The sequence below is a fragment of the Melospiza melodia genome, chromosome 11 (assembly GCF_035770615.1).
Source record: "Melospiza melodia melodia isolate bMelMel2 chromosome 11, bMelMel2.pri, whole genome shotgun sequence".
NCBI lineage: Eukaryota > Metazoa > Chordata > Aves > Passeriformes > Passerellidae > Melospiza > Melospiza melodia.
In genome coordinates, this window is record NC_086204.1 from 30,294,788 (window position 1) to 30,322,168 (window position 27,381).

A 27,381-nucleotide genomic window follows, 5' to 3' on the forward strand; every position below is an offset into this window, starting at 1 on the left:
GTTTGGGTGGAAAAATCTCCTGGATTAGCTTGAAATGGTTCTTTTGTACCTCAAGGCCTCAGCCTCCAAAATCCCAGAGTTCAGGACTGGTTTGGGTTGGAAGGGAAATTTAAAATCCTCAAATTTCCACAGGGATCCAGGGGCAGCCGCAGCTTCTCTGGGAATCCCATCCCTGCCGCTCCCCACCCTCCCAATCAGGAATTCCTTCCCAATATCCCAGGGAATCCCATCCTCTGGCAGCTTTTTCCATTTTCAATCACAGAATTGGGGTTTTCCTGATGAGGCTGGATGGATCCAGGTTGGGATTCCTCTTGGATCACCCTGGCACCCTCCTACATCCCAATATTTTGGAATTTCCACTTTTTCAATTCCCTCTGCAACCTCAGCATGGAATAATTTGACCAGGAAAGGCAGATTTTTTTTTTTTTTATGGTGTCACACAAGGACCCTGACACGGAGCTGGTCCCTGGGAAATGAGAATTTCTTGGGGGAAGCGCTGGGATTTTGGGAGCAGGGGTTACTGAACAGGGTTAATTGCAGGCTTTGAAGTGATGGAATTGGATAAAAACTTCCCAAAATGTTCAGCAAGAGGATCACTCCTGGTAATTAAAGGACTTTTTGATAACTGGGAAAGAAATTACCAGGAGAAGTTGGGAGAAAATGCTGGAATTGCCACTTTCACCTCACTTCAGAGCACCTCATTTGGGAGAAAATTGCAGAATGAGCTAAATCACTTTTTCATTAAAAAAAAAAAAAAATGCTGATCATTCTGCCTGGCATCAGAAATAATGCAAATATTTGCCCAAGAAGCAAAATATCAGATCCAGAAGGAAAGAAAACAACCACAGTCTAAGGAAACAGGAACATCTGCTTTGGCTCTGAGGAAAAAATCCTGGAGTAAGAGAGCTGAAATGTCCCTCTAAATCAGGCTTTTCCCCTTTCATCTCCTGTTATAGATTACTGCTGTCCAAGATGCCACTTCAAATATCTGAAATAAAATATGGAAGTGGCTGGTGGAAAACATGGGAGCATTTCCAGCATGCCAAATGCTTTTTCTGTAGCCTTAATTTCCTTTTTTTTATTGGATGGCCAGACAGAAATTTCAGTCTGGAAATTGCTAACATGGAAAAAACCCTGGGATAAATCAGATTTGGAGTTGACCACGGTGCTGTCGTGTCCTGTTTAATATTCCCAGTGCCAGGCTTGGCAGTTTTGGATGAATATTGAGGAAAATGCAATTTCTCTGCTCCAGAATCCTTTTCCTGGGAAGGAGAGGACACAGAGTACAGCAGCAGGAATTTCCTGTGGCACAAATCCTCATTTTCCCTTTTTATTTGGATTTTGTGCGTGTCCGTGGTCAGAAAAGCTGGATAATTGATTTGTGTTTGTTCTAATTGGCCATGGAAAGAGTTTTTCCTCAGGCCCTGGGGTTGGTTTTAGCTGCTGTTCCATGGCTGTGTTTGGGAATCTGGGATGTGAGAAAAGCTGGATTATTTTGGGCAGAAAACCAGGATGCTCCATCCTGGAGAGCCCAGATCCTCACCTCCCATTTTCTGGGTGGGAACCCTGGAGTGATTTGGGTTGGAAGAGACCTTAAAGCTCATTTTTCCAATTTACTCCAAGCCCCTTCCTTACAGGTCTCAGCTTTCCCTTGGTTCTCCAGGGTTCTCCTAAAAATAGTGGATTTAAAAGCCTAAAAAATGGAGGTTTGGGGCAATTTTTGGCCCTGCAAAGATGGAATTTTGGTTGAAGGACTTTGAGGTTTCAGCCTGGAATTCTGTGATGGAATTCTAAAGTTCTTATGGTGTTCCCTCCGGGGGTTGAGCTTGGAAAGCCCATAAAAAGGGGATTTAAAAGCATTAAAAAGTGAATTTTAGGGCAATTTTTGGCTCTGATATGGAATTTTGGGGTTGAGGTGTTTGGAGATTCGGCCAGGAATTCCTTCATGGAATTCTGGTGTTCTTGTGGAGTTCCCAAGGGACTTCAAGCTTGGAGAACCTTGAAAAAGTGGATTTAAAAGCTTAAAAATGAATTTGCTGCTGTAATTCTGGATTCCATCTTTCCCCATTATTCTTAGTGGGTTTTTCCAACAGGAAAAAGGGGCAAGGTTTGGAATATTCTCTATTTTCCAAGACTTCTGGAGGATGAGGTGCTCTCTTTGTAGCCTTGGTTCTGTTTTGGTGTTCTAGGGGTCATTGCGTGGCTTTGCTCTTGGCTCTGAAATAAAATTCAGAAATAAAAAGGGGAAATTTCCTTCTTTTCTGGCAATTTGGCTTTGCCCAGAAAAACTCCTGGGGAAGGAGATCTGAGGATTTTAAAACCTTTTCTTTTGGAGAAAAGGTTCTGAAATTCAACATGTGGGAGAGTCTAGGAAGGGAGGGAGTAAATGAGGGACAGGAGGTGAGGGTTGCGTTATTTCTGCAGAGTTTATCCCATAATAATCCCATGGATCCACAGCATTCCCATTTTCTGGGAGACCCAGCAGAGCTTAGGGATGACAATAAAAACACAAGGGGAACATCAAGTGTAATTTAGAAAAAATCAGGCTAAAAATCTATAGGGGGAAAATCTGCATGGCTGAATTTTCTGGGGTTTGGTATATTTAAAATTTGATATTATAACAATAATAATGTTAAATAATAATATATATATTAATAAATAGTGATCAAAATTATAATAATTGTGATAATAATAAAATAAAATAAATAAATTATAAAAGAAAATAAATCGTGATAATGGTAAAAATTATAATAATGGTTATTATGATAATAGTAAGGATGATAATAATAATAACAATAGTTCTGGTCTCTGAGAGCTGCTCGGCTGCCCTGAGGAGTGGGAGGCTCTGCAAATAATTTGTTCAAGGATCAAGAAGGAGAGAAATTGCATCTTTTAATAGTCTGCCTCATTTTTCCCTTAATTACCTTGGAAGTCCTGATGTGGGGAACACTTGAGCTGAATCCTTTGGAGCTGTCAGAGCTGATTGTTAATTTCGCTTCATTTTTGCACAATAGGACATGAGCTTTTTAGAAAGATAAGATTAAAAATCCCTGACGTAATCAGGAAAGTAGAATTTTTTTTCTGCTCAAGCTGTGAATATTTGTCTGGAAGTTTCCTATAAAAAAAATGGGCTAGTGAAAATTCAAGAAAAATAAATCTGTGAAAATTTGGAAAAATGTCACCAAAAAACTGGTTAAAATTTGCAAATTGTGTTTCATGGGAATTCCATAGAGCATGTCAGGCCTAAGGACAGCAAAATGTGGATTTAGTTTTTTAATTGGAACTGAAAGAAGTGAAGAGAAATGGAAACCTGGTTGTCCCCTCTGCAGGAAATCCAGGAATTCCTGGAGTTTCTGGGACAGACTGGCTGAGGCATTCCTAACTTTAATGCTTGGACCGACTCCAGAGAAAGAGGAGTCCTTGCAATCTTGCTCATATCCTGGGAAGGAGCCTCCTAATTAAAGCTGAGGCACAGTTTTAATAATAATTAATTATTTCAGAATAATTTTTGGCCATGCCCAACTTGCTTGGAATTTTCTCAAGCCTCTACGAAGATCATCCTTCCTTTGCCATTTTTATAGCAAGGAAATTGGTTGGATTTATTCCTGGAGATAAATTTGTGACTTTATCCTGATGCCTGATGGCTTCAACCAACAAATTCGGGTTTTGAACTCAGCCTGGCAATTAGGACAAAGCTCAGGGCAGCCTTGGGAGAGGCCAGAGTGGGAAAATCCTTTCTCCAGAGCCTTGGGAGAAGCCAAAGTGGAGGAATTGCTTCTCCAGAACCTTGGGAGAGGCCAAAGTGGAGGAATTGCTTCTCCAGAACCTTGGGAGAGGCCAAAGTGGAGGAATTCCTTCTCCAGAACCTTGGGAGAGGCCAAAGTGGAGGAATTGCTTCTCCAGAGCCTTGGGAGAGGCCAAAGTGCAGGAATCACTTCTTTAGGACCTTGGGAGAGGCCAGAGTGGGAAAATCCCTTCTCCATCTGGATGGTGCTGGTGGTGTCAGGTCTCAAAGCAGTTGAAGATGAGAATGGCAGTGATGGGAGATGAAGGCTGTGGCAGCTCCAAGGGAGAATCCAGCCCATGGAATCCAGCAGGGAGCTGTTGGAAGGAATCCAGAGGCTGGGAATCCCAAACCTGCACGTGAAGATGTGTTTTAGGGATTTCTGTGGATTAGACACTGGATGAGCTGGCAGCTGTTCTTTAACCACTGGGTAGGAAAATCAGGTTCCATCCCATGCATCCATGGGATTGTATCCTCCATCTCCAGGATGGTGCCAGGGATGGAGCAGCTCTGCTGGGAGGAAAGGCTGGCACAGCTGGGATTGTTCACACGGAGAGGAGAGGCTTTGGGGTGAGCTCAGTGTGGCCTGGAGGAGCTGCAGGAGAGCTGGAGAGGGACTTTGGACAGGGATGGAGGGACAGGACACAGGGAATGGCTGGAAGCTGGAAGTGGGTAGATTGAAATGGGATAGTGGGAAGGAATTCCTGGCTGGGCTGGAATTCCCAGATTTGCTGTGGCTGCCCCTGGATCCCTGGCAGTGCCCAAGGCCAGGCTGGACACTGGGGTTTTGAAGCCACCTGGGAGAGAGGAAGGTGTCCCATGGCAGCAGTTAGAATGAGGTTTAAAGTTCCTCCCAACCCAAACCATTCCATGATTCCATGAAATCCCTCTTTACCCCTCCATGATTCCATGAAATCCCTCTTTTCTGAATCCCTTTTCCCAAGTTCCAGCCCTTAGTGCTAATAGATGCCCTTGCTTATGTTTTGCAGAGCTCTGTGAAATCTTCCCAGCTTTTGCTGGAAAAGAGAACAGCTTGGGTTTGCTGAGGAGGAGGGAATTTCTCAGAGCTGCCGCAGAGCACTTGAGCTGTTGCTGCTCACAAGAAACGGGAAAATGTCACAGAAAAGAACAACATTTTCCTCAGCAAATAAGTAATAAAAAGGGGAAATTCTTAGGGACGTGTCCGAGGAGGGCTGGAGCAGCTGAGGGAGCTGGGAAGGGGCTGGAGCCCCAGGGGAGACTCAGGGAGCCGGGCAGGGGCTGCAGAATCCCTGAGGGAGCTGGGCAGGGGCTGCAGAATCCCTGAGGAGCCGGGCAGGGGCTGCAGAATCCCTGAGGAGCTGGGCAGGGGCTGCAGAACCCCTGAGGAGCTGGAAGGGGCTGCAGAATCCCTGAGGAGCTGGGCAGGGGCTGCAGAATCCCTGAGGAGCTGGGCAGGGGCTGCAGAATCCCTGAGGGAGCTGGGCAGGGGCTGCAGAATCCCTGAGGAGCTGGGCAGGGGCTGCAGAATCCCTGAGGAGCCGGGCAGGGGCTCAGCCTGGAGCAAAGGAGGCTCAGGGGCCCTTGTGGCTCTGCACAGCTCCTGACAGGAGGGGTTTGGGATCTGCTCCAGGGATCAGGGACAGGAGCAGAGGGAACTGTCCCACAGGAGGTTCATGTTGGGTATTTTTCCTGGAAGGGTGTGAGGCATTGGAATAAGTTGCCCAGGGAGGTGTTGGAGTGACTCCATCTGGAAGGGTTCCAGCCTTTCCCTCCTTTCTCATTGCCCAGAGCAGCTGTGGCTGCCCCTGGATCCCTGCAGTGTCCCAGGCCAGGTTGGAGCAGCCTGGGACAGTGGGAGATGTCCCTGCCCACGATGGGGTGGAATGGGATGAATTTAAATTTCCCTTCCAACCCACAGCACTCCATGATTTTATGTGAAGCAGGAGCCCATCTGTTCCTCCTGGGAGAGCCAGACCTGAGATTGTCACTTTTTTTTGGTGGCTGTCACCCTGTCTGAGTTGGTGCCTCTCCCTGTGAAGTGCTCATGGATTTGAAAGAGAATCCAGTTTGAATCCCAGCTCACAAATGATGTAATTCCCTGTGGGATCAGATGATCTCCTTCATCCCTTTCCTTAGAAAAGCTTCTGCAGTAATTCACAATTCAGGTGCCTGGGTTTATCTCTGAGCATTTTCAGGATCCCCATCTTGTTGGGAGGGAAAATCCTGCTCTGGTGCTGTGGTGGAAGTGAGGCAGAAGCAGATGGGACAGTGGGATGTGCTTTTGCTGGGATTTCACTGGGATTTGCTTTGGGTTTCACTCTGTGTTTGTGTCCTGCCTCCATGAAGAGTGGGAGGAGCTGGATAAACAGCTCTGCTTCCCAAAACTGCTGTTCCTGGAGTGGGGAAATGGGATTGGGAGCCAGCCTTGGCTGTGTCTGTGGGACAGGGGGGTCCTTTAGGGCCGAGGGGATCCCTCTGCCCCTCACATCCCCCTGCAGCTCTGACCCTGCCCATGGAGAAGCCCCAGCGTGTGGGAAGGCACAGGGTGGAACGTGGGTCTCACATTCCAAACCCTCCCAAAGCTGCACATGAGGATGTGTTTTAGGAATTGCTGCAAATGGATTTCACACTGCATGAGCTGGAAAGTGTGTAGGAAAATCAGGAAAAGCATCCATGGGATTTTATCCTCATTGCCAGCTGCTTCTTGGGAACCCTTTAATTCATCCCCTGGCTGGATCCCTCTGGAATTGCTGGAGTGTTTTCCCAGTTTTGAAACACATGGAACACAAAAATATTCAGGTGGAAGCTTGGTGTAAAAAGAAAATTCATATTCCACATGGGATATGTTCCAGGAAAATGGATCAGACCCAGCTGATTCTTCACAATTTATTAACAAATGCAAAGCTTTGCTGCTGGGCAGCATTCCCTGAGCCCAGACCCAACTAATGTTCTAGGATACAGAGCTTTTTTGGAGGATTTGGGTACTGGAATTGTAATAAAAGTCTGCATCAATGAGGAAATGTTCATGAGGAAAGAATTCCCAGGAAGCCTCTTTGGAGTGTTTTGCTCTGGTTTATTCTCCCCTTAAATGTTCATCCCAGGTGTCAGATTTTTCTGGGAAGGCACAGGAAAGAATGAGTCAGATTTTAATGGGAATTTAGTCATGACTAAAGGAAGTGTTGGGTTTTCTTCAGGCCTCAGAACTGCAATCCCCACAGAGCAAAAGCTAGATTTTGTCATTATCCATATTCTGCTTAAATTAACTTTGACAAATCAATAAATATTTATAAAGCTGTGGTGTGAGAGGGGTCAGATTTTCACAGAATGATCTTCCAGTCAGTCTGGTCCTTCCCTCCACTTCCTGCTGTCCAGCCTGATCCTGGAGTTCAGCAAAATTTGAGAAATATCCTTAAACTCTCATTGCTTTGGATTTTTTTCCCCAAAGAATGTGTGGATTGAGGTTTAGTGGAGAATATGGAGGTGGTGCTGGTTGGAATTGATGACCTTAAAGGTCTTTTCTGGCCTTGATGGTTCCTTGATTCTCAGGGGTTGCTCTGGATATTTATTTATGTGGGTGTTTCTTCATTTTGTGTTTCCTTGTGCAATTCCACATTTTCAGGAAGCTGCTCCAGTTTATGCTGGGATCCCAGTCCCTGCAGATCAGGGCAGTGACAAACACCCCAAACTGGGCTTTATTAAGCCCAAATTGGACTCTATTAAACACAAATCTGCTTCATTCTGCTGCTTCCTTTTGGTTTTTCCATGAATTTTGTCCACATACAAAGGGAATTTGTATTTTTTCTGGCAGTGAGCATTCATTCCATGTTATCCCTATCTGGGCATGTCGTGGCCATATTTACCGTTGATATCTGGGGATTTATCATTTAATCCTTTTAATAACAGGGTTTAAAATTCTCTTCATTGTTAGGGATTGATAAAATCGTTGCACATAACCTGGAATTGGGTTCTGCTGCTTGAGCACAACATTTCTGCTGCTCAAAGGGCAAAGGAGGGAATTTTTCACGGTGGATAAAAGGGACATTTGGAATAATTTGGAATAGCAGGTCATGCCCTAACCTTAATCTTAACCCTAACCTTAATCCTAAACCCATCCTGAGGCTGTGCAGATCCTGGCCTAACTGTAACCCCAAACCCACCCTGGGGGCTGTGCAGGTCCTACCTTAATCCCAATCCTAACCCTAAACCCACTAGAGAATGGGAACTGGAGTTGAATTCTTAGGGAATTCTGATGAGGATTAGAGTAATAATGAAATAAAAAATGCATCACCACCGCAGGTGCTGAGCTGCTGGAACGTTGAGATGTTTACACATAAAAAATGTGGGATCCAGAGCAAATATTCCATAAATCCCAGCAGCATTCGTGCTCCCTGTCCACCCCACACTGCCCAAAGACCACAAGAGCAAAAAAAAAAACTGGATAAAACAACTCCCAACTTTTCCAGGGCTTGAGCTGTTCAGTTTTTAATTTGCCCAGCAGGGTTTTCAGCAGATTGGAGATGGTTTTCCATGAAAATCAGCAAGGGCTGAGGAGATGCAGCCTCGTGCTCAGGAAAAGAGCTCCCCTGGAGCCATGCAAAATTTGGGATAAGATTGGGAAATAGCTGCAGGAGGGCAGTGCTGATGGGGAGAGGTGGCACCTGGGGACATGGATCACTGGGGACACAGTGGGGCTGCTTCAGGGATGTGCTTGGTGAGCCTAAAAATCTTCTCCAACCTTAAAAATTCCAAAATTTTATCCAAATGGGCAGTCAGGAATAAACCAGCGGGGAATTTAGTGGCTTATTTGTTATCAAACCCAGTTTAGTATTCAATATGTATGTAGTTTAGTATTCAAATATGTAAACATTTATATACAAATATATATGTAGTGATTATCATATAGTTAATTAGTATAATTAATAGAAATTTATTATATAATTAAATAATTAATGTATAATCGTGTATTGATATAAATATATGTTATATAATATATAATTAATAAATATATATACCATTTATATATAATTGTATGGAATTTATAGACATAATTTTATAATATATATTACATATTTATATACATAATTAGATATATTATATATAATTACATCTAAATAACTCATACATATTCATAGATATTAATTTTAAAATATATAAGCAACATATAATTATATGTAATTACTATATGTATATAATTATATGCATATATTTAAATTTAATTATATAGATATATAATTTCCATGTGTTTATAAATAAAATAATATAACCATTTTTTCTTTCAGGTTGGCCCTCTGAGGAAATTCTGTTTACCTGAAGTTTTTTATCCTGGGCTGCACTTGAAACTTGATGATGAAGAAAAGCAGAAGTGTCATGACCGTGACTGCAGATGAGGTGAGCTCCTGCTGAAGGTTTATTTTTCCTTATTCTTCTTTCCTTTTCCTTACATTCTGAAAATGAGCTAAAAAGTCGATTTTGTCTTCTTTGGTAAATGTAAACTGGTTTGGCTTTGATTGCTGATGGGTGATCTTGGAGGATTTTTAGATAGGAAGAAGAAAATAAAAGCAGCACATTAAAAAATGAACAAATCAAGCCCTGGAAAGGTTTGGAGTTGTTTTATCCAGGTGTTTTTGCTCTGATGGTCTTTGGGCAGACACAGTGTGGTGTGGGCAGGGAGCAGGGAATGCTGCTGGGATTTATGGAATATTTGCTCTAGATCCCACATTTTTATGTGCAAATATCTTGTGGAAGAAATTCTTTGTTTGTAGAATTGTAGAGTTGTGGGGTAGTTCTGGCTGGAGAATCAAGTGTGGTTTATCCTAGCAGAGGAAATAATTTGCAGAATTCAGTTCTGGACTTGTGGAGTTCTCATGTCCTGGGTTAGTTCTGGCTGGAGAATTGAATGTGTTTTATCCCTGTGGAGGAAATCCTTTGTACAATTCAGTTCTGGAGTTGTGGGATAGTTCTGGCTGGAGAATTGAGTGTGGTTCACCCTCATGGAGAAAATAATTTGTAGAATTTAGTTCTGGACCTGTAGAGTTCCCTTCCTCCTGAGATAGTTCTGGCTGAGGAATTGAGTTTTATCCTTGTGGAGGAAATCCTTTGTAGAATTCAGTTCTGGAGCTGTGGGATAGTTCTGGCTGGAGAATTGAGTGTGGTTTATCCTCATGGAGGAAATAATTTGTTTGCAGAATTCAGTTCTGGAGTTGTTGTGGAGTTCTCCTGGGATAGTTCTGGCTGGAGAATTGAATGTGTTTTACCCTCGTGGAGGAAATCCTTTGTAGAATTCAGTTCTGGAGTTGTGGGATAGTTCTGGCTGGAGAATTGAGTGTAGTTTACCCTCATGGAGGAAATAACTTGTTTGGAGAATTCAGTTCTGGAGTGGTGGGCTAGTTCTGGCCGGAGAATGGAATGTGTTTCACCCTGGTGGAGGAAATGCCCTGTTTCCAGAAGGTTTCAGAGGCCTCTGTGTTGCAGGGCTCCCTGGATTACCTGGAGTGTGGGCTCAGCAAATCCTACAGCACGTCCAGCCACGCCCTGGGCATTGACCTGTGGCGGGGCCGCCGCTGCTGCTCGGGGAACCTGCAGCTGCCCCCGCTGGCCCAGCGGCAGACGGAGCGGGCCAGGACCCCCGACAGGGACACCGTGTGCAGGCCCACCACCCTGCCCCTGCTGCCGCCCCCCAGCATCGCCATCACCACCTACCACGACTGGTGAGTCTCCTTTCCGTCTGCCTTTAGTGATTCATTGATCCGTTTGTGTGTTTTCTGGTTCCAAATTGGCTTTTTTCCCTTCTTTTTTGTTATAAGCACACGTCTGATTATCTCATATGTATTAGCCTGATTAATCAACCTCTATCGGTTGTTGTATCACGGTTATAAGTTTATAAAACAAATTATTTTTAATTTTTTTTTTAAATTCTACTTGGTTAAAAACCTCTCTCGAAAGTTCTGATTCTGATCTCAACCGGAGGATTTGTGTTCCTAACTTGGCACCCACACAAGTTCAGAATGGTGCTAAACTCTGCCACAAAGGGTTGAGGAAAAGGCTCTGACTCTCTGTATGTTTCTCATCCCCTGTGTGAGGAAAAAGGCTTGGAAAAATCCCATTGGGATCTAAAGTTAAACTGCAGATAAATCCCCTAGAAAGCATCAGAGAGCTGATTACAAGGGGGTTGCTCTGAGGTGAATTCCAAAATTGGAACTGGGGTGAAGTGCCAAAACAAGGGAATCAATCCAGAGAGAGGAGAGTTCTCCTGTGCTGGAATTGGATTTTACAGCAGAATAAGGATGTGTGTCCTGCTTGTCATAGGAACATTGAGGTGATATCAGTGTGACCTTAAATTCTGTGCTCTCAACTTTGGGTTTAGAGTCAGTTTTAGGTTCTAGTTTATAAATGCTCCACTCTCAGCTCCATTTGCTGGTTCACGTTCCTAAGCTGGAGTCTGGGTTTCTGTTAAACTCAGCACTCTCTGCGTTTGTACAACTGGAGAGGATCCCATAAGCTCGAGGTAAGTCCCAAGAAAGCAGCAGAGAGCTGATTACACGGGGCTGCTCCGAGGTGAGATCCAGAACTGGAACTGGGGTGAAGTGCCAAAACAAGGGAGTCAATCCAGAGGGAGAGGAGGAAGGCAAAGCCTTGGGTGTTATGGCAAAATAAGGATGTATCTTGTGCTTTTCATGGGAATATTGAGGTTATATTAATTGCACCTGACATTCTGTGCTCACACTTGGGTTTAGGATTGGTTTTAGATTCCAAACTTTCCTGTCTTGGCTCCGTTTGCTGGTTCATGCTCCCGTCATTATTCCAAGTTGGAGTCTGGTTTTCTATCAAGCTCAGCACTTTCCATTTGAACAGCTCTAGAGGACGTCCCAAATCCATTTGTTAAAGTCCTTTGGAAAGAGTTTTCCTGCTGAAAATAGGATTTCTAAACTGCCCTGGAATAGCTGAGATAGAGGAATTGCAGGAGCTTTTGTCCAGGTTTTGTGATTAATTGCTGGGATAAATGCAACCAAACAAGTTCCCTGATTTCAGATGGGTTGGGAATTTTGGCAATAAAAGGGTTGGCTCACCTTTGTGGGCATTGTGCGAATGTTCCCTTTTGTGGGGCAGGAATTTGCATTCCCGACAGCGGGAGCCTTTCCATAGGGTGGGCTGGGAAGGATGGACTCGCTCTGAGCTTGGAATGTGCCTCTGTCCATGGTTTGGGAGGAATTGCCAGGGATTCGTCATGGATTTATCGCTTGGAACACAAGAGGGCATCGCTGCTCCTCTCTGCCGGCCCAGCAGGATCCGCTCGTGTGGATTTTCCTGGAGCCCTGACAGCCCTGCTCGGGTTGTTGCTGTTCTGTAGTGCTGAAAATTCCCGGTTTTCCACAGGAACTGGGAGCTGCTGGTGTGACTGGGATGCTGCGCTGTCCCAGCTCCTCTTCCTGCGTCCTCCTCACCTCCCTGATCGCTTACATTGGCTGATCCTACAAAAACTGTGTTCAGAATTCCCATTTTTTATTGACATCCTAATCCTCACCTCCCTGATCGCTTACCTTGGTTGATCCTACAAAAACTGTGTTCAGAATTCCCATTTTTTTATTTCAGTTCTAATCCTCACCTCCCTATCCACTTACATTGGCTGATCCTGTAAAAACTGGGCTGAACATTCCAATTTTTTATTGGAGTTTTAGGCATTGAGGGGTTCTGGACCAGGTTAGCACTGAGTTCTGCCCCATTCCAGGCAGTTTTTCCCTACAGAATTCCCAATGACTCAGGACCTGCCACCCTCTCAGGAGTACAGCCATGGGATCATGGAATGTTAAGGTTGGAGAAGATCGTGGATTTGGGATAGAAATCCAACAGAGCTGCAAGCTCAGTGCTTGTTAGTGATCCAAAACCCAAGTTAATTGAAGATTTGAAGGAAAAAAAACAGTGGATAAAACATGGAAGATGTTTCTGGAGACAGCCAGAAAAACAAGGGGGGCTGATCCCAAAGCAGTAATTCCAAACCAGGTGTGATGTAGTAACATTTTCTGTGGAAAAGGAAGGGAATATTCCCACAAAACAGCTTTTCTGGATCCTGCAAGGCGGGACGGACATGGGATAGGGATCTTCAGGTGACAGTCTGAGTGGAGAAGTCTTCCAAGCTTCTTCTCCACAGTTTTTGTCCCTGTTTTCATCCAAGTTGTTCAAATGTTTCCCCAATCCTGCTCCATATTTTCTGACTCCAGCTTTGTGTTAGGAAATCCAGGCAGGAGGGAAGAGTGAGGGTGTGAAGAATAAATTTGTAGCTACACTTGGAGCATCCAGAAGAGTTCTTTTCCCAATTTTTTTTGCTCCTTAGCATCTCCTGGGTTAGATTTGGCTGCTCATTCCCATAATTTCTCCACGTTTCCCTCAGGTGTGTGGGGGTATTTGGATATTTTGAAGGGTTTGCAGCAAATTTTGGTGTTGAAACAAAGAAGGGATTTGTGGTGAATCCCAAAGCGTGAAGAAATCAAGGCTTTAAGAATTCCATGAGGAGTTGATCTGGTTTAATATTAAATATTGGAATGCACTTTTTCAAGGATTGGAGAGGCTGGTAAATATTTAGGATGTGGCAATAAATACTTAATTAAAATATAGATTTACTGCCTTATTATCCCTCATTTATGGCCTTTTTCTTCTGGAATAATTTTATTGTGGAGCCTGGAGATGAGAATCTGTAAGGAAAATATGAAGGGATTGATCCTATTCCCCACATCCACCTGGAACTGGGATAAATCTACTCAGTCTCTACTCCTGTAGTACTCCCGTTGTTCTCCAGATGGTGGTGGTGGGCAGCAAATTAAAAACAGCGTTAAGAGCTAAATCAGCCCGAAATTCGGGATAATTTTGGGAACTGAGTTACTCCAAACATTCCTCGGGAATTCTGGCTGCAGCCAGAGCCAGCCCGTCCTCCCTGGGAGGCTGCTGGGAATTGATGAAATGGGAATTAAATGGGGGTTGATTAAATGGGAATTAATTGTTGGATTGATAACATGAGAGTTACATGGGGAATTGATGAAACGAGAATTAATTGATGGATTGATAAAATGGGAATTAATTGATGGATTGGTAACATGAGAGTTACATGGGAGATTGAAATCGGGGGATTGATAAAATGGGAATTAATTGAGAGATTGATAAAATGGGAGTTAATTGGGCAATTGATAAAATGGGAATTAATTGAGGGATGGGTAAGTGGGGATTAATTGAGGGGTAGATAAGGAAATTTAGGATGATAAAGGGGTTGAGATTTGCATGGAGAATTAAGGATAACAAAGCTGGAATCAGGCTGAGAAACCAAGCTCCTTCCATATCCCATGGATGAAATGAAATATCTGGGAAGGTTTAACAGGAGCCATAGGATGAATCCCAGAAATTCAGAAGGAGACAATGTTTTGGAGGAATGTGGGTTTGAGGTTTTTAAATTTTCTTTTGTTTTTTCAATGCAGTTTCTGACTTTGTGATAATACCCTGGGAAATTGGAGTTTTATTTCTTAGATAATTTCAAACTCCAGGAGATAAGAACTGATGGAATGTGCTGTAAACTTAAAATAGGGGAAAAAATGAGCAAGCTTCCCATGTGGTGAGAAAAATAAAAAACCTGAAGGAGTGTCCTGAGGTGTTCCCAAAGGGAATATCCCACATCCCTGATGTGGTTGGGATGGGGTTTTTCCCAATATTTTGTAGTGTTCCTCTAGGGAATATATCCTTGGTTGGGATGGGGTTATTCCCAATGTTCTGAGGTGTTCCCACAGGGAATATCCCACATTCCTGCTGTGATTATGATGGGGTTATTCCCAATGTTCTGAGGTGTTCCCACAGGAATATCCCACATTCCTGGTGTGATTATGATGGGGTTATTCCCAATGTTCTGAGGTGTTCCCACAGGGAATATCCCACATTCCTGCTGTGGATGGGATGGGGTTGTTCCCATGTGGAATTGAGGCTCTGCCAGAGCCACAGACCCAGGCCATGGCCGTGTGTGGCACTCAGGGCTTTGAGGGGTCACATCTGACATCCCACCCCAAATCCTGGAGATCTTCTATCAAAATAAACCCCAAAACTCCTTTCTATCAAAAAAAGACGTGGGCAGGCCAAATATCCCAAGGTCGCCGCTGCTGTGTCATTGCAAATGTCAACCTATCCCAAAAAAAAACCTGGGAAAAAAAGGTGATTTTGCTCTCTCTGACTTGAGTCTGCTGTTACTTCTCAGCTAAAAATACCCAGAGAAGTGTTTTGTCTGCCTATATTTAGATTTTGGCTGGTGCCATCAGTTTCTGAAGCTCTTGCAGCTTCAAAAACCTGTATCTTTATGTTTTCTTGGAGGCCTAAATAAAAGAGCTATGATTAATATGAGGTGTAGTTACCCAGAGGAATTTTAAGATGGATTAATCATAGGTCAGGAATTAAAATTATGGTTATTTCAACATCACTTGTTGTCCACAACTTGTATTTTGTTGTTGCCACCTAATCTTTTAATTCCTTTCCATTTATTGAATTCATTGAATTTTACTCCAAATACTCCACATAACATCCCCTTTTTGTGTGAATTGCAAGGTGATCCCAATAATTTTATCAAGGATGAGCCTGTTAGTTCAGAGCTGCAGGGTTTTGCCTGGAGATGAAAGTGGTTGGAAACAGAAGCACACAAAAAAAAAAGGCTTTTAATGATTCAATTTTAATTATACACCTCAATCCTGAGTGCAAAAAGACAGCTTGGGATGTGTGTGGAAGGGGAAGAAATGAGTCACTGTTAATCAGCAGAAGACAACGAAGCTTCTGAAATATTTTCTTCAAACTTCACCCTCGCTAGCAGAGAAAATAAATGAAAATTATGGAAATAGAGTTGATGGAAAAGCTGAATCAGACACGAAGTTGACAGGATTTTCTGACTAATGATAACTCATCTCCAGGGAAAGAGCAAACCCCGTTTGTTTTCACCTGCACAACCCGCTGGGCCCGGCTGCTGCAGGGCATCCATCCCTGGGGTGAGCTGAGCTCTGCAGCCCTCCCAGCCCAAACCCTCCCGTGGCTCCAGCATCAGAGTTGTGTTCTTGATCAGTTTTTGGTCGGTTTTGTTCCTTTTCTTGTTGTTTTTATTCAGAATTTGATTGGTTCAGTTCAGTTTTTGGTTGGTTTTGTTCCTTTTTTTTGGTTGGCTTAGTTCAGTTTTTGGTTGGCTTAGTTCAGTTTTTGGTTGGTTTTGTTCCTTTTTGGTTGGCTTAGTTCAGTTTTTGGTTGGCTTAGTTCAGTTTTTGGTTGGTTTAGTTCAGTTTTTGGTTGGTGTTGTTTCGAATTGGATTGGTCGTCTTCTGCTTTTTAACTAAAAAAAAAACTTGGTTACTTCAGTTTTTTAACTGAAAAACTGGTTTTTTCTGTTCAGGATTTGGCTGGTTTTGTCCAGTTTTTGGTTGGCTTAGTTCAGTTTTTGGTTGGTTTTATTCCAAATTTGATTGGTTTTGTTTAGGTTTTGATTGGTTTTCTTCAGTCTTTTAACAGAAAAAAACCTGATTACTTCAGTTTTTAAACTGAAAAACTGGTTATTTTGGTTCAGGATTTGGCTGGTTTAGTTCAGTTTTTGGTTGGTTTAGTTCAGTTTTTGATTATTTTCCTTCTGTTTTTTATTTGTTTAGTTCAGTTTTTGGTTGGCTTAGTTCAATTGTTTGTTGGTTTAGTTCAGGTTTTTTGTTGGTTTTATTCCAAATTTGATTGGTTTTGTTTAGGTTTTGGTTGGTTTTCCTCAGCTTTTTTACTGAAAAAAACCCTGATTACTTCAGTTTTTAACTGAAAAGCTGGTTATTTTAGTTCAAGATTTGGCTGGTTTTGTCCAGTTTTTGGTTGGTTTAGTTCAGTTTTTTGTTATTTTCCTTCAGTTTTTGATTGGTTTCATTCAGTTTTTGGTTGGTTTTGTTCCGTTTTTTTGGTTGGTTTTGTTCCTAATTTGATTGGTTTTGTTTAGGTTTTGGTTGATTTTCTTCAGCTTTTTAACTGAAAAAAACCCTGGTTACTTCTGTTTTTTAACTGAAAAACTGGTTATTTTAGTTCAGGATTTGGCTGGTTTAGTTCAGTTTTTGGTTGGTTTAGCTCAGTTTTTTGTTATTTTCCTTCAGTTTTTTATTTGTTTAGTTCAGTTGTTGGTTGGCTTAGTTCAGTTGTTGGTTGGCTTAGTTCAGTTGCTGGTTGGTTTAGTTCAGTTTTTTGTTGGTTTAGTTTAGGTTTTGGTTGGTTTTGTTTAGGTTTCGGTTGATTTTCTTCAGTTTTTTAACAGAAAGAAACTGATTGCTTCAGTTTTTAAACTGAAAACTGGTTATTTTGGTTCAGGATTTGGCTGGTTTTGTCCAGTTTTTGGTTGGTTTAGTTCAGTTTTGGTTATTTTCCTTCAGTTTTTGGTTGGTTTTGTTCAGTTTTTGGTTGTTTTCCTTCAGTTTTTGGTTGGTTTCATTCAGTTTTTGGTTGGTTTCATTCAGTTTTTAGTTTGTAACACCTGAGGACACGGTCAGTGGTGGACATGGAGGTGGTGCTGGCTGATGGTCAGACTTGCTGATCCTAAAGGTCTTTCCCAACCTTAATGCTTCTGTGATTCCATGATTTTGTGATTTCCCAGCAGAACTCCCCAAAATCCACCTATAAATCCCACTTTTAAACACTTGTGGCCAAGTTGCTCCCTGAGTTTCCCAAATTCCTCTTGGTCCACCTGGCCCTGGGAGGCTGCGATGCCTTTGGACCTTTCCTGATGTGTTTTCAGTACCTCCATCTGGAATATTTCCAGCTTTCCCTTTTGTAAAAAGCAATTCCCTGCTGGAATATTTGGAGCAGAGGCCTGGAGAGCCCTGGGAATGTCCCTGGGAGGAAGCAGAGGATTGGGAATGCAGGATTGTCCCTTGCTGCTGCCTCACCCCAGCTGCAGGGGCTTTTACCCAGCGCGGGAGACGTTAATCCCTTTAAAAAATCATGGAATTTTTGTTTTTCTTGGCCAGCCCCAGCCACCCCTCCCTGACCCTGTTTCTGCTGGCAGTGGCACCGAGCTGCTCTCGAGGAGTTCTGGCTGTGGATTGATTCCTTTAATTAAGCCATACTGGACAAAGCTTCCCGGGGATTCTGTCAGCAGAGCAAATCCTGCCCTTTCCCAGCTCCAAAACGCGAGGCACTGGCAGAGCTGGGAGCTGTGGGGCAGGGAATGTTGGGGGTTTTGCCTGGAATTCCTTAGGGAAAAATAGCTGTAAAAAAATCCACTTTATAAACCTGATTCTGGTTAATCTGAGGGAGCTGATAAGGGGGAGATGAGCTGAGACACAAAGAAATAAAATTTCTGGAATGAAACTGGGATTATTTGTGTAAATCAACTGAAAGTCTGGGAAAGCAGGAGGGAAATACACAACTTTGGATGAAAGGTGTAATTTTCTGTTCCTCAGCCATTGTGGGACCAATATCAGAGAAATTTGTGGGTTGGTGAAGATGATTTCAGTCCTTTTGTGGCAAGGAAGAGGAGGGTGCTCCAAAATTCCTTTTTTGTCTTTTTTTGGGGCAGTTTTCCATGGGAATCCATGGCAGGATGCAAAAATGGCTGGGCAAAGTGGGTGTCTGGATTAGATCCAGGGGATTATTTGGTAGCACCAAGAAGTGACAGAGCAATATTTTGGATTTCTTTTCCGTATTTGTCGTTGTATTAAAAACTGAAGGAATTGTTTGGGTTGGAAAAGCTTCTGAGGTCACCAAATCCATCCGTGTCCCCAAGTGCCACATCCACACAGAGCTTTTAAATCCCACCAGAAATGGAGATTCCACCCCTGCCCTGGGCTGGAAAAGCCTTTCCAGGAGGGAATATTCCCTGCTCCATCTCTGTATTTAACACAAAACCTTTTCTCATCAAGATATACAAAATTTTTAGAGTTTTCCCATCAGCTTGTCCTTTCTCTGGAGTCACCCTAGAGGTCTCTGCCTGTGAGGAATAAATTGATTTTTTTTTTATAATATATTACAAATACCTTCTGTAATCTATAGCTGTGAAATGAGGAAATAATCACAATTAATACAGATTGCTCTGACATATGGGATTACTCACTCTGGATATATAGAAGGCATTTCAGTGTTCTCTGGGAATAAATCAGGCACAATCCCAAGTTGCTAAGCAAATTCCCTTCTTACATCACACCCTGGTGGCTTATATAATTTGATAATAAAATCTAAATGATATAAATTTATAATGAACTTATAAATATCAATTTATTCCCAGTTACTAGGAGGGAACAGGAGAAATACCTGTAAGAAAAAAGGGGCATCACAGCGTGGTATGAAGTTGTATTTTTTGGCAGATAAATTGTGTTTTGTGGGGGATTTAATATGGAAAAAACTGTTCCAAATCCAGTTTAGGACAAATGGGAAGGGAAAGGCACCAGGTTTGCTGTTCTCCCCAAACCCTGCATGCGTGTGCTGAATGCAAATAATTTCCTGTGCCAGGGAACGCCTTGGAAAGCTCAGCTCGGACAGAGGCAGGGCCTGCCTGACATGGGGGATCAATTCAGGGTGAGCAGATGAGCACCCAACCACTCCCAGGGAATATTTCCTAAAGATGCAATTGATCTTTTGGGACTCATCTGGAAATTATTTTTGGTTTTCTTAGCCTTGTTGAGATTCTGGGTGTTTTAATACTGGAAAACTTATGGTTTTGTTCAGCTTTTGGTTGGTTTAGTTCAGCTTTTGGTTGGTTTAATTCAGCTTTTGGTTGGTTTAGTTCAGTTTTTGGTTGATTTCCCAACCAAAAATTCCCTTCCCAAAAATTCCAGGCTCCCCAAATCTGTGGGAATTGAATGGAGATCCAGACTGGATAATTTCAAACTATCTTTGATATCTTTGACAATTTGATAATTTCAAATTATCTTTTTTTATTAGATATAAAACAACCTCATCTCTCAACAGGAATCTAAATAACAGTGGATTGTTATTAATTTTTTTGCCTCTCAAACGTGGGGAGTTTGTCATTTAAACCTGTAATTAGGGATGGATTCCTGCTTCTCTTGCTGCAGGAAACTTTCAGGGAAGGAGAAGGAAAAGCCTTAAACATGTAATTTATTTCCAGTTTTCTGTTGTGGAGCCATCTTTTAGCAGCTCAGCCTGTGAGGCAGCAGATGCAAAGGCAGGTGCTTTTGGGGGAGTTTTTTTCCTTAAAAATTGACCAGCTGAACACCATGAAGCCTTCTGCTTTTGGGCTGGAAAGATTTTCCTGGGATTTGTTCAGCCTTCTGTTAAAAGGAGATGATGAGTGAGGGTTGAAGATTTTTTTTATTGTATAGAATTTCAGACTGGTTTGAGTTGGGAGGGATTTTAAGGATCTTCTCATGTCATGCCATGGGCAGGGACACCTTCCCCTATCCCAGGTGCTCCAAGCCTTGTCCAGCCTGGCCTTGGACACTGCCAGGGATCCAGGGACATCCCCTTTGTCTCTGGGAGACATCAGCACCCCCACAGATCAAGGGATGATGCTCCCCAAAATGTCTTTGCTGTTCCATTTTTGTCCTGTTAAACCCTGGCTTTGGTTTGGGTGTTCTGGAGATGTGGCTGATCCAGTGCAGCTCAAATCCCAGTGGTGAATTTCTAGTTTTCAGGTGAAAGCACCTTTTTAATCCCCAGGGTTGGGTGGGGTGGTTAAAATGACAATGTGGTGTTTAGGTCGGGCCTGGAAGCAGATTTGAGAGAGCTGACGTGAAACTGGGACTGGGGTGGAGTGGAATTAACCAGGACTAGTCTAGTTCTGGAATTAGTGGCAGTCACCTGGGATGGGCACAGGGCATCTCTTGGATGTGATGGAAGGGAAATAAGGGAAAATATGGCTTCTATTTTATATCACTTCCTCTCATGTCAGCCCCTTCCCTGCTCCTCCCCTTTCTTTTCCCCTTTTCTCCACTCCTGTTGTGTCTCCAGAGCTCTCCATCCCTGCAGAGGTCCCACAATCAAAGGGGTTTGTACACAAAGGGTTCTGTGTGGGTCCCCACCACAGAGGGTTCTGTGCCACAAACACATCCTTCCCTGCAGTCCCTTGCATTTCCTGGGGATGTTTTCCTGCTTTTCACGGAGCTGCTCCCAGCTCCCCTTTCCCCATCCCTGCCTCCTTCCCCTCTCTTTCCTCACAGCCACTGCTCTCCCTCCAAGCCTCGCTGTCATTCCTTGTCCTGACATTTCAATCCCCTTCCAGTTCCACATGCAAGCCTCATTCCCTGCCTTCTCCTCTCCCGGCTGCTCTCCTCCTCCAGCTCCCAGCTCCTTGATGTTTTCCTTGTCTTGCTGCAGACATTTCTCCCTCTGATCCTTTTTCTCCGTCTCTGCCTGTCTCCTCTGCCGGGGTTGCTGTGATTTATTCCTGGTGCTGCCTCATCCTGGCAGCTCCAGCTGCTGCCTCAGGGGCTGAGCTCAGGATCACATCCCTGTCACTGCTGTGACATTTCCACCACAGATTTATTCTGTGCTCTGCTGCTGGCTCTGTAACCCAGTTATTTTCCAGTACAAATGACAATTCCTGTATTCTCTGCGCTTTCATTCCTTATTTTTTTTATCTCCAGTCTCCATGTTGGTTTAGTCCAAGAAGAAGTTGTTATTTTGTAGGGTTTTCTCCTGCCTTAGCTAGGTTTGCTTTTCCTCAAAATCTCGTTTTCCCACTCTTTCCCAAACCCAGACATTCCTCCCTTCCTTTTATTTCCTACTGGGAAAGAGCTTTGGCTGATCTCCCTGCCTCCTCTCCAGGCTCGTGTTCATCTCTCCCAGAGCTAATGGAGCTGGTTGGCTCCTGGAATTTCTCTCCTGGAATTCCATCGTGGATCCTTTCCCAACCCATTTGGCAGAAATCCACCTTAAGTAGGGATGGTGCTGTGAGATCCCATCATGTCCTGGCCCAATAATGGGCTTTTTTTCCTATCAAATGTGGTCTAATTTTAGTCTAAAAGGGATTTTAAGGGGTTGAATCCTCCCTTGAGCATCCTCAGCTTTTCTAAATGTTTGGAATTGTCCATCTCTCCTGACCTTTCCAATCCTGGGCCTGATTTAAGCCAAGGAAATGCTGCTGTGTATGGGGGACCTTCCAAGTAATTCCAGAACTAAGGAAGGAAGGAAGGGGCTCTAGGAACAGCCCCTGTTGCTGTAGGAGCACATGGATATTCCATGGATTAAATAAAAATTTCTGAGCAGCATCAAAACACACAGAGGGGATCTGTGATTTTTATTTTATAAAGAAAAAAAATCTTAATTTTCAGATTGTTTAGAAGTTTAATAAAGATTTTATTTTTCCTGTTAAAGGGGGAATTCTATCAGCCAGGATTTCTGGAAAGGAGACTTTGTACTTGATTAAAAATATGTTTTCCCCTGGGTTCCCTTGCTTGGAAAAAGAAGCCCAAGTAGCAGCAGCAAAGCACAGTCCCTTGAAATAATTTCTGTAATTAATTTGCTGTGGGGCTGGTGGAACCTTTTTGGGATGCCCTGGGGATGGATGGAACAGGGGCTGGAGTAAGAGAGGGGAATTCCTGACTGTTTTTATCTAAATGTGCTCTGAGGAAGAATTTTCCAATTGCTCTGCCCCTGGCAGAAAGTGCTGTGAGAAGTCAGCTGAAAGCTTTTCCTTTGCTACTGGAGCCTGTAGGACACTCCAGAATTCCCTGTCCCTGGTGCTTTACTGCATCCTGACTATCAGCACTGGGAACAGGTGAATAATGGTGCTGCTGAGGAAGAAAGATGTGTTCTTGTTGCTTAGCAATTGCTCTCAGCACACTCAGGATCAGCTGTGGATGAGGAGTTGCAGGCTTGGAAATGTTGTTTCCCACCCTATCAGTTATTTTAATCAAATATCTTGAAACTTCAGCACTTCCAGACTCTTCAGCGAGTTGGGAAGCGGGGATGGAATCTCACCCAAATGCACTTAAACTTCTGAAAGTTTCCTTAATTGTCCTTTTTCTTCCAAGTGGTCTCATTTTCCTGCCAGGCACTTTCCTTCAATCATCTTTTCCGCCTCCTCAACAATTCCTTCATATTTCTGCTCCCTGTTGTGATGGAATTGTTATCTTGGGCTGCAGACAGCAATGTGTGGGGATGGACAGAGCAGTGCAGGGTGTTCTGGGCTCTTCAGGGAATCGTTTTCATTTGTAAACCCAGGGTCAGGCTTGGGATGAACAGATGGGAAACAGCCCTGGGAGAAGGGTTGGGGGTGATGGTGGATGAGACTGGGCTGGATCTGCCCTGCTCAGGCGAGGCCCCACCTGCAGAGCTGCCCCAGCCCTGGGGACAACATCAGCAGCACCTGGAGCTGCTGGAGAGAGCCCAGAGGAACCCATGGAGCTGCTGCAGGGCTGGAGCCCCTCTGGAGCCAGGCTGGGACACCTGGGGGTGCTCACCTGGAGAGGAGAAGGATCCAGGGAGAGCCCAGAGACCCTGGCAGGGCCTGAAGGGGCTCCAGGAGAGCTGCAGAGGGGCTGGGGACAGGGATGGAGGGACAGCACACAGGGAATGGCTGGAAGCTGGAAGTGGGTACATTGAGATGGGATAGTGGGAAGGAATTCCTGGCTGGGCTGGAATTCCCAGATTTGCTGTGGCTGCCCTGGATCCCTGGCTGTGCCCAAGGCCAGGCTGGGACAGTGGGTGGTGTCCCTGCCATGGCAGGGGTGGCACTGGGTGGGATTTCAGTTCCCTTCCCACCCAAACCATTCCCAGATTCCATGACCCCCAGAAGCTCTGCTGCCCTGGGTGCTCTCTATTCCCTGCAAACACAGGGAGTTCCTGCCAGGACTTTCAGATCCCAGCTTTCCTGGAGTTAGCTCCAGTGTCTGCTTCTCACCTCCTCTTGGCTCATCCTGGAGTGAAGCAGCGTGTCTGGCCAGAATTCCAAGCTGTAAATCCCTGGAGAATTTGTGTCTGGCCAGAATTCCAAGCTGTAAATCCCTGGAGAACTGGGAGATGTTGGCTGCAGGGTCCTGTGTGTGTGGAACACCAGGAGCTGGCATTGTGAGGAGTGGGAGCTGGAACTCCAGGAGAGCTCTGCTGGGACCTTTCCCAGGGAATTTTGTCAGGGAAATGTGGATCTATTGGCACCAGGAGCTGGAAGGTGCTGGAAACATCACCTGTGCTCAGGATCAGCCTCCAAAGTGCTCCGGGCCAGCTGAGCTTGGAGAAGCTCTGGCATTCCAATGGATGGCACTTTGTGTTCCCTCTCCTGCTTCCCCCAGGGAATGGAGCCTTTCTTCCTCCCCCAGGCTCCTCTCCCTCCTCATCTGCTCCATTCTCTGGCATCTCTGCCCATCTCAGCACAGGACCTTGGCCAGGGGGCTGCCGGTTCATTTCTGCTTTATGGATGGCCAAAGGATGGGAAACGCTTCCTTAATGGACACTTTGGAAAACAGTTTTATTGCTTTTGAAATGGGATTTCCCTCTGCTCTCCCTGCCCTTTGAAAAGCTTTAGGGAAGGGCATGGAAATTTCTCCAACAGCAGCTGTATCCTCACAAACTCCCTCCAACATCTCATTAGAGTTAGAAAGTTCATTTTTACTTCTGTTTGGAATTCCATTGTTTATCTCTCTTGGAAATTTCATTTTATATTTCTGTTAGGAATCCTATTTTTTATGTCTGTTTGGAGTTCCATTTTTTTGTTGTTTCTGTTTGGAATTCCAGGTTTCTTTCTGGTAGGAATTCCAGCTCCAAAGCATGTGTGTGGATTTGATTCCCCCTTCAGCTCCCGGGCTCCCCTTGGTCTGTCCCTGCCTGTCAGTGGAGTCACAGATCCCAGCCCACCACACCAGAATTCCTAAATCATCCAATATCCCCCTTGTGCTGCTGCCTGAAGCTCTCAGGATTCAATCCCACTGCAGTTCCAGTGCCCTCAGCGAGGCTTGGGCAGATATTTCGGTTTATTTTGGTTTTTGATAACTGGGATAGGGCACAGGGCAGGTGGGGTGGAGTGTCTGGGAGCTCCTCTCCAGGGAAGTTCTCTATGATGAGGCTTTGCTGGAAGCTGAGGAAGGCACGCTGGTGTTCCTGGCAGGAGTTTTGGGATATTTGATGGAAAACCCACTGGGCAGGGATTTGCTGTAATTGATGCCTGCATGGTGCAACCAGAGTACTTTCCTTATGTGCTCTCCCTGAGTCTTCCTCCTTTAAAAACATTTCTTGTATTTGCACTTTTGGTCACCTTATTTTGACCAGTTTAAAAAGTCCCTCAGGGATTTATTGTGCTCTTACACTCCTTGTCTTTAACTTCCTTACCTGAATGTTGCTTTTTATCCTTGGAAAAGTAGAACTTGCTTTCATGGTGTTTCTATCAAGAGATAAAATTCCTGAGTTTTTTCTGTTTTAAATGCATAGACTCTAAAAATTACTGGAATTGGCAGGGAGCTGCCAGCTCCCCCATCCTTTGATTTGGCAGAGCTTGGACACTTTGGCTCTGCATCCCAGGACAGTGGAGCCTTTCCATGGAGCAGGAATTCCTGCAGAACAGAATCCCTTTGGTTTTGTTCCCTTTTAGCCTTTATCCCACTCTTAGCGCTCTCCCATCCCTCCCATAGCCGGGGAGCAGCATCGGGATGTTGGGCAGGTCCTCAAAATCTCCTGGGGCAGGGCAGGACAGAGTCCGGCTGCCAAAATAACCCCGAGCCGATGAGCGCGGCTGGGGTGGAGCCGGCGCCGTGCGGGCAAAACAATTCTCAACGAGAGCCCGGCCTGGGAGCGCCGTGCCCGGGGCCGGTCCTGAAATCCCAGCTCTGATCGCTCCTGGAGGGCGGGATGCTGGAGCAGAGCGCGATTCCCTGACTGATCCTGAAATCTCTCGGGGAGTGCGGGATGCTGGAGCAGTGCGCGATTCCCTGACTGATCCTGAAATCTCTCGGGGAGTGCGGGATGCTGGAGCAGTGCGCGATTCCCTGACTGATCCCTGAAATCCCAGCCCTGATCGCTCCTGGAGGGCGGGATGCTGGAGCAGAGCGCGATTCCCTGACTGATCCCTGAAATCTCTCGGGGAGGGCGGGATGCTGGAGCAGAGCGCGATTCCCTGACTGATCCCTGAAATCGCGCCGCTGTTCCCGCTCGGGGAGGGCGGGATGCTGGAGCAGAGGCTGATGAATTTTTCATGAGCGGCCGCAGCAGCAGCGGGAGCATCCTCGCAGGAGCAGCCGGGGCTGTGCGGCGGCGCTGGCGGATCCCGCGGCCGCTGCCCGGGCCGTGAGCGGGGCCAGCTCCGCGCCGGCCGCTCGGGGGATGCGCGGCCGTGGCCGCCGCTGAGCGCCCGCAGCGATGACGGCCAGGGAGCCTTCCCGGGAGCTCGCCACTCCCGAGGCCGAGGTTTACATCAGGACTTTCAAGGAGCAGATGCACCTGGAGCTGGAGCTGCCCAAGCTGCCCGGGAACAGACCCACGTCGCCAAAGATTTCTCCTCGCAGCTCGCCCAGGAACTCTCCCTGCTTTTTCAGAAAGTTGCTGGTGAATAAAAGCATCCGCCAGCGCCGTCGCTTCACGGTGGCGCACACATGGTAAGCCCTGCCGGGTTTAAACTGGGTTGAAACTGGGTTTCAAACCAGCGGAGCTGTGGTTTGGAGTGGGGAGAGGGAGCGCGGGTCCTCGGTGGGTTCTGCCGGCGGGGAATGGAGCAGAAAAGCGGCCGGGGGATGCTGAGTGCGGGGCCTCGGCCCTCGCTCGGCCGCCGTTCTCCGCGAGGAATCCAGCCCTTTATTCCCGGGAACAAAGGCAGCAGCCGGCAACTTTGCCAGGCGCCGTGTGCTCGTGTGGGAGAGCCCGGGGCTCCACTGCAGAGCCCAGGAATTCATTTCATGACCCCTGAATGTATTTCGTAGCCCATTAGTGCATTTCAGAACCGATGGAATTATTTCAGAGCTCATGAGTTCATGACAGAGCCCAGGAATTCATCTCAGAGCCCGTGAATTGATTTCAGAGCCCAGGAATTCATCTCAGAGCCCATCAATTGATTTCAGAACCCAGAAATTCATCTCAGAGCTCATGAATTCATTCCAGAACCCAGGAATTTGTGTCAGAGCCTATCAATTCGTTTCAGGACCTGTGAATTCATTTCAGAACCAGGCACTCATTTCTGAGCCCATCAGTTCATCTCAGAGCCCACCAATTCATTTCAGGCACCATGAATTGATTCCAGGGCTCATTCCTGAGCCCATGGATTCATCTCAGGACCCATGAATTAATCTCAGAACACATTTCAGAGCCCAGGAATTCATCTCAGAGCTCAGGAACTCAGAGACTTCAGGGCACATTTTTTTTCTTCTCTCTCTCAGCTCAGGATGATTGGAGCAGGGCACTCTTGGAGCTAAATCCTGAAAAAGGCTTGGAGACAGTTTTTGCTGGCTACAAATCTCCCTCCTTTCCACCTTTTTTCCCATGGGAATCCTGTCTGGGAGGCTTCTTTTCCCTCCCCACAGATCTCTAACCCCAAACAGTCAATTTAGATGCCATTACAGCTGATTGGGGCTGCCTCTGAGGGTCATTTATCCTGCTTAAGCCATAAACAGCCATCAAAAGATGAAATAAAATCCAGGAAAATCCATGAGGATCTCACTGATTCATTTCCTAAATTTCCTCTTGCAGGATCCACCTTTTAAATCCCAAAATACGCA

The 27,381-nt window shown here is 45.1% G+C and overlaps 1 protein-coding gene across 2 annotated transcripts in view; it reads left to right on the forward strand.

Moving 5' to 3' along the window:
* The window catches only part of PDE4B (phosphodiesterase 4B), a 176,094-nt gene that overhangs the window by 10,264 nt on the left and 138,449 nt on the right, over positions 1–27,381 (forward strand). Inside the window, exons 2-3 of one of the 2 annotated variants that reach the window (XM_063166284.1) lie at positions 9,046–9,154; positions 10,238–10,473. In XM_063166284.1, coding sequence (XP_063022354.1) covers positions 9,110–9,154; positions 10,238–10,473 — 281 coding nt within the window. In that variant the 5' untranslated portion in view covers positions 9,046–9,109. Of the gene's footprint in view, positions 1–9,045; positions 9,155–10,237; positions 10,474–25,993; positions 26,269–27,381 lie in introns of those variants that run through there. The other variant, XM_063166285.1, reaches the window with a different exon arrangement.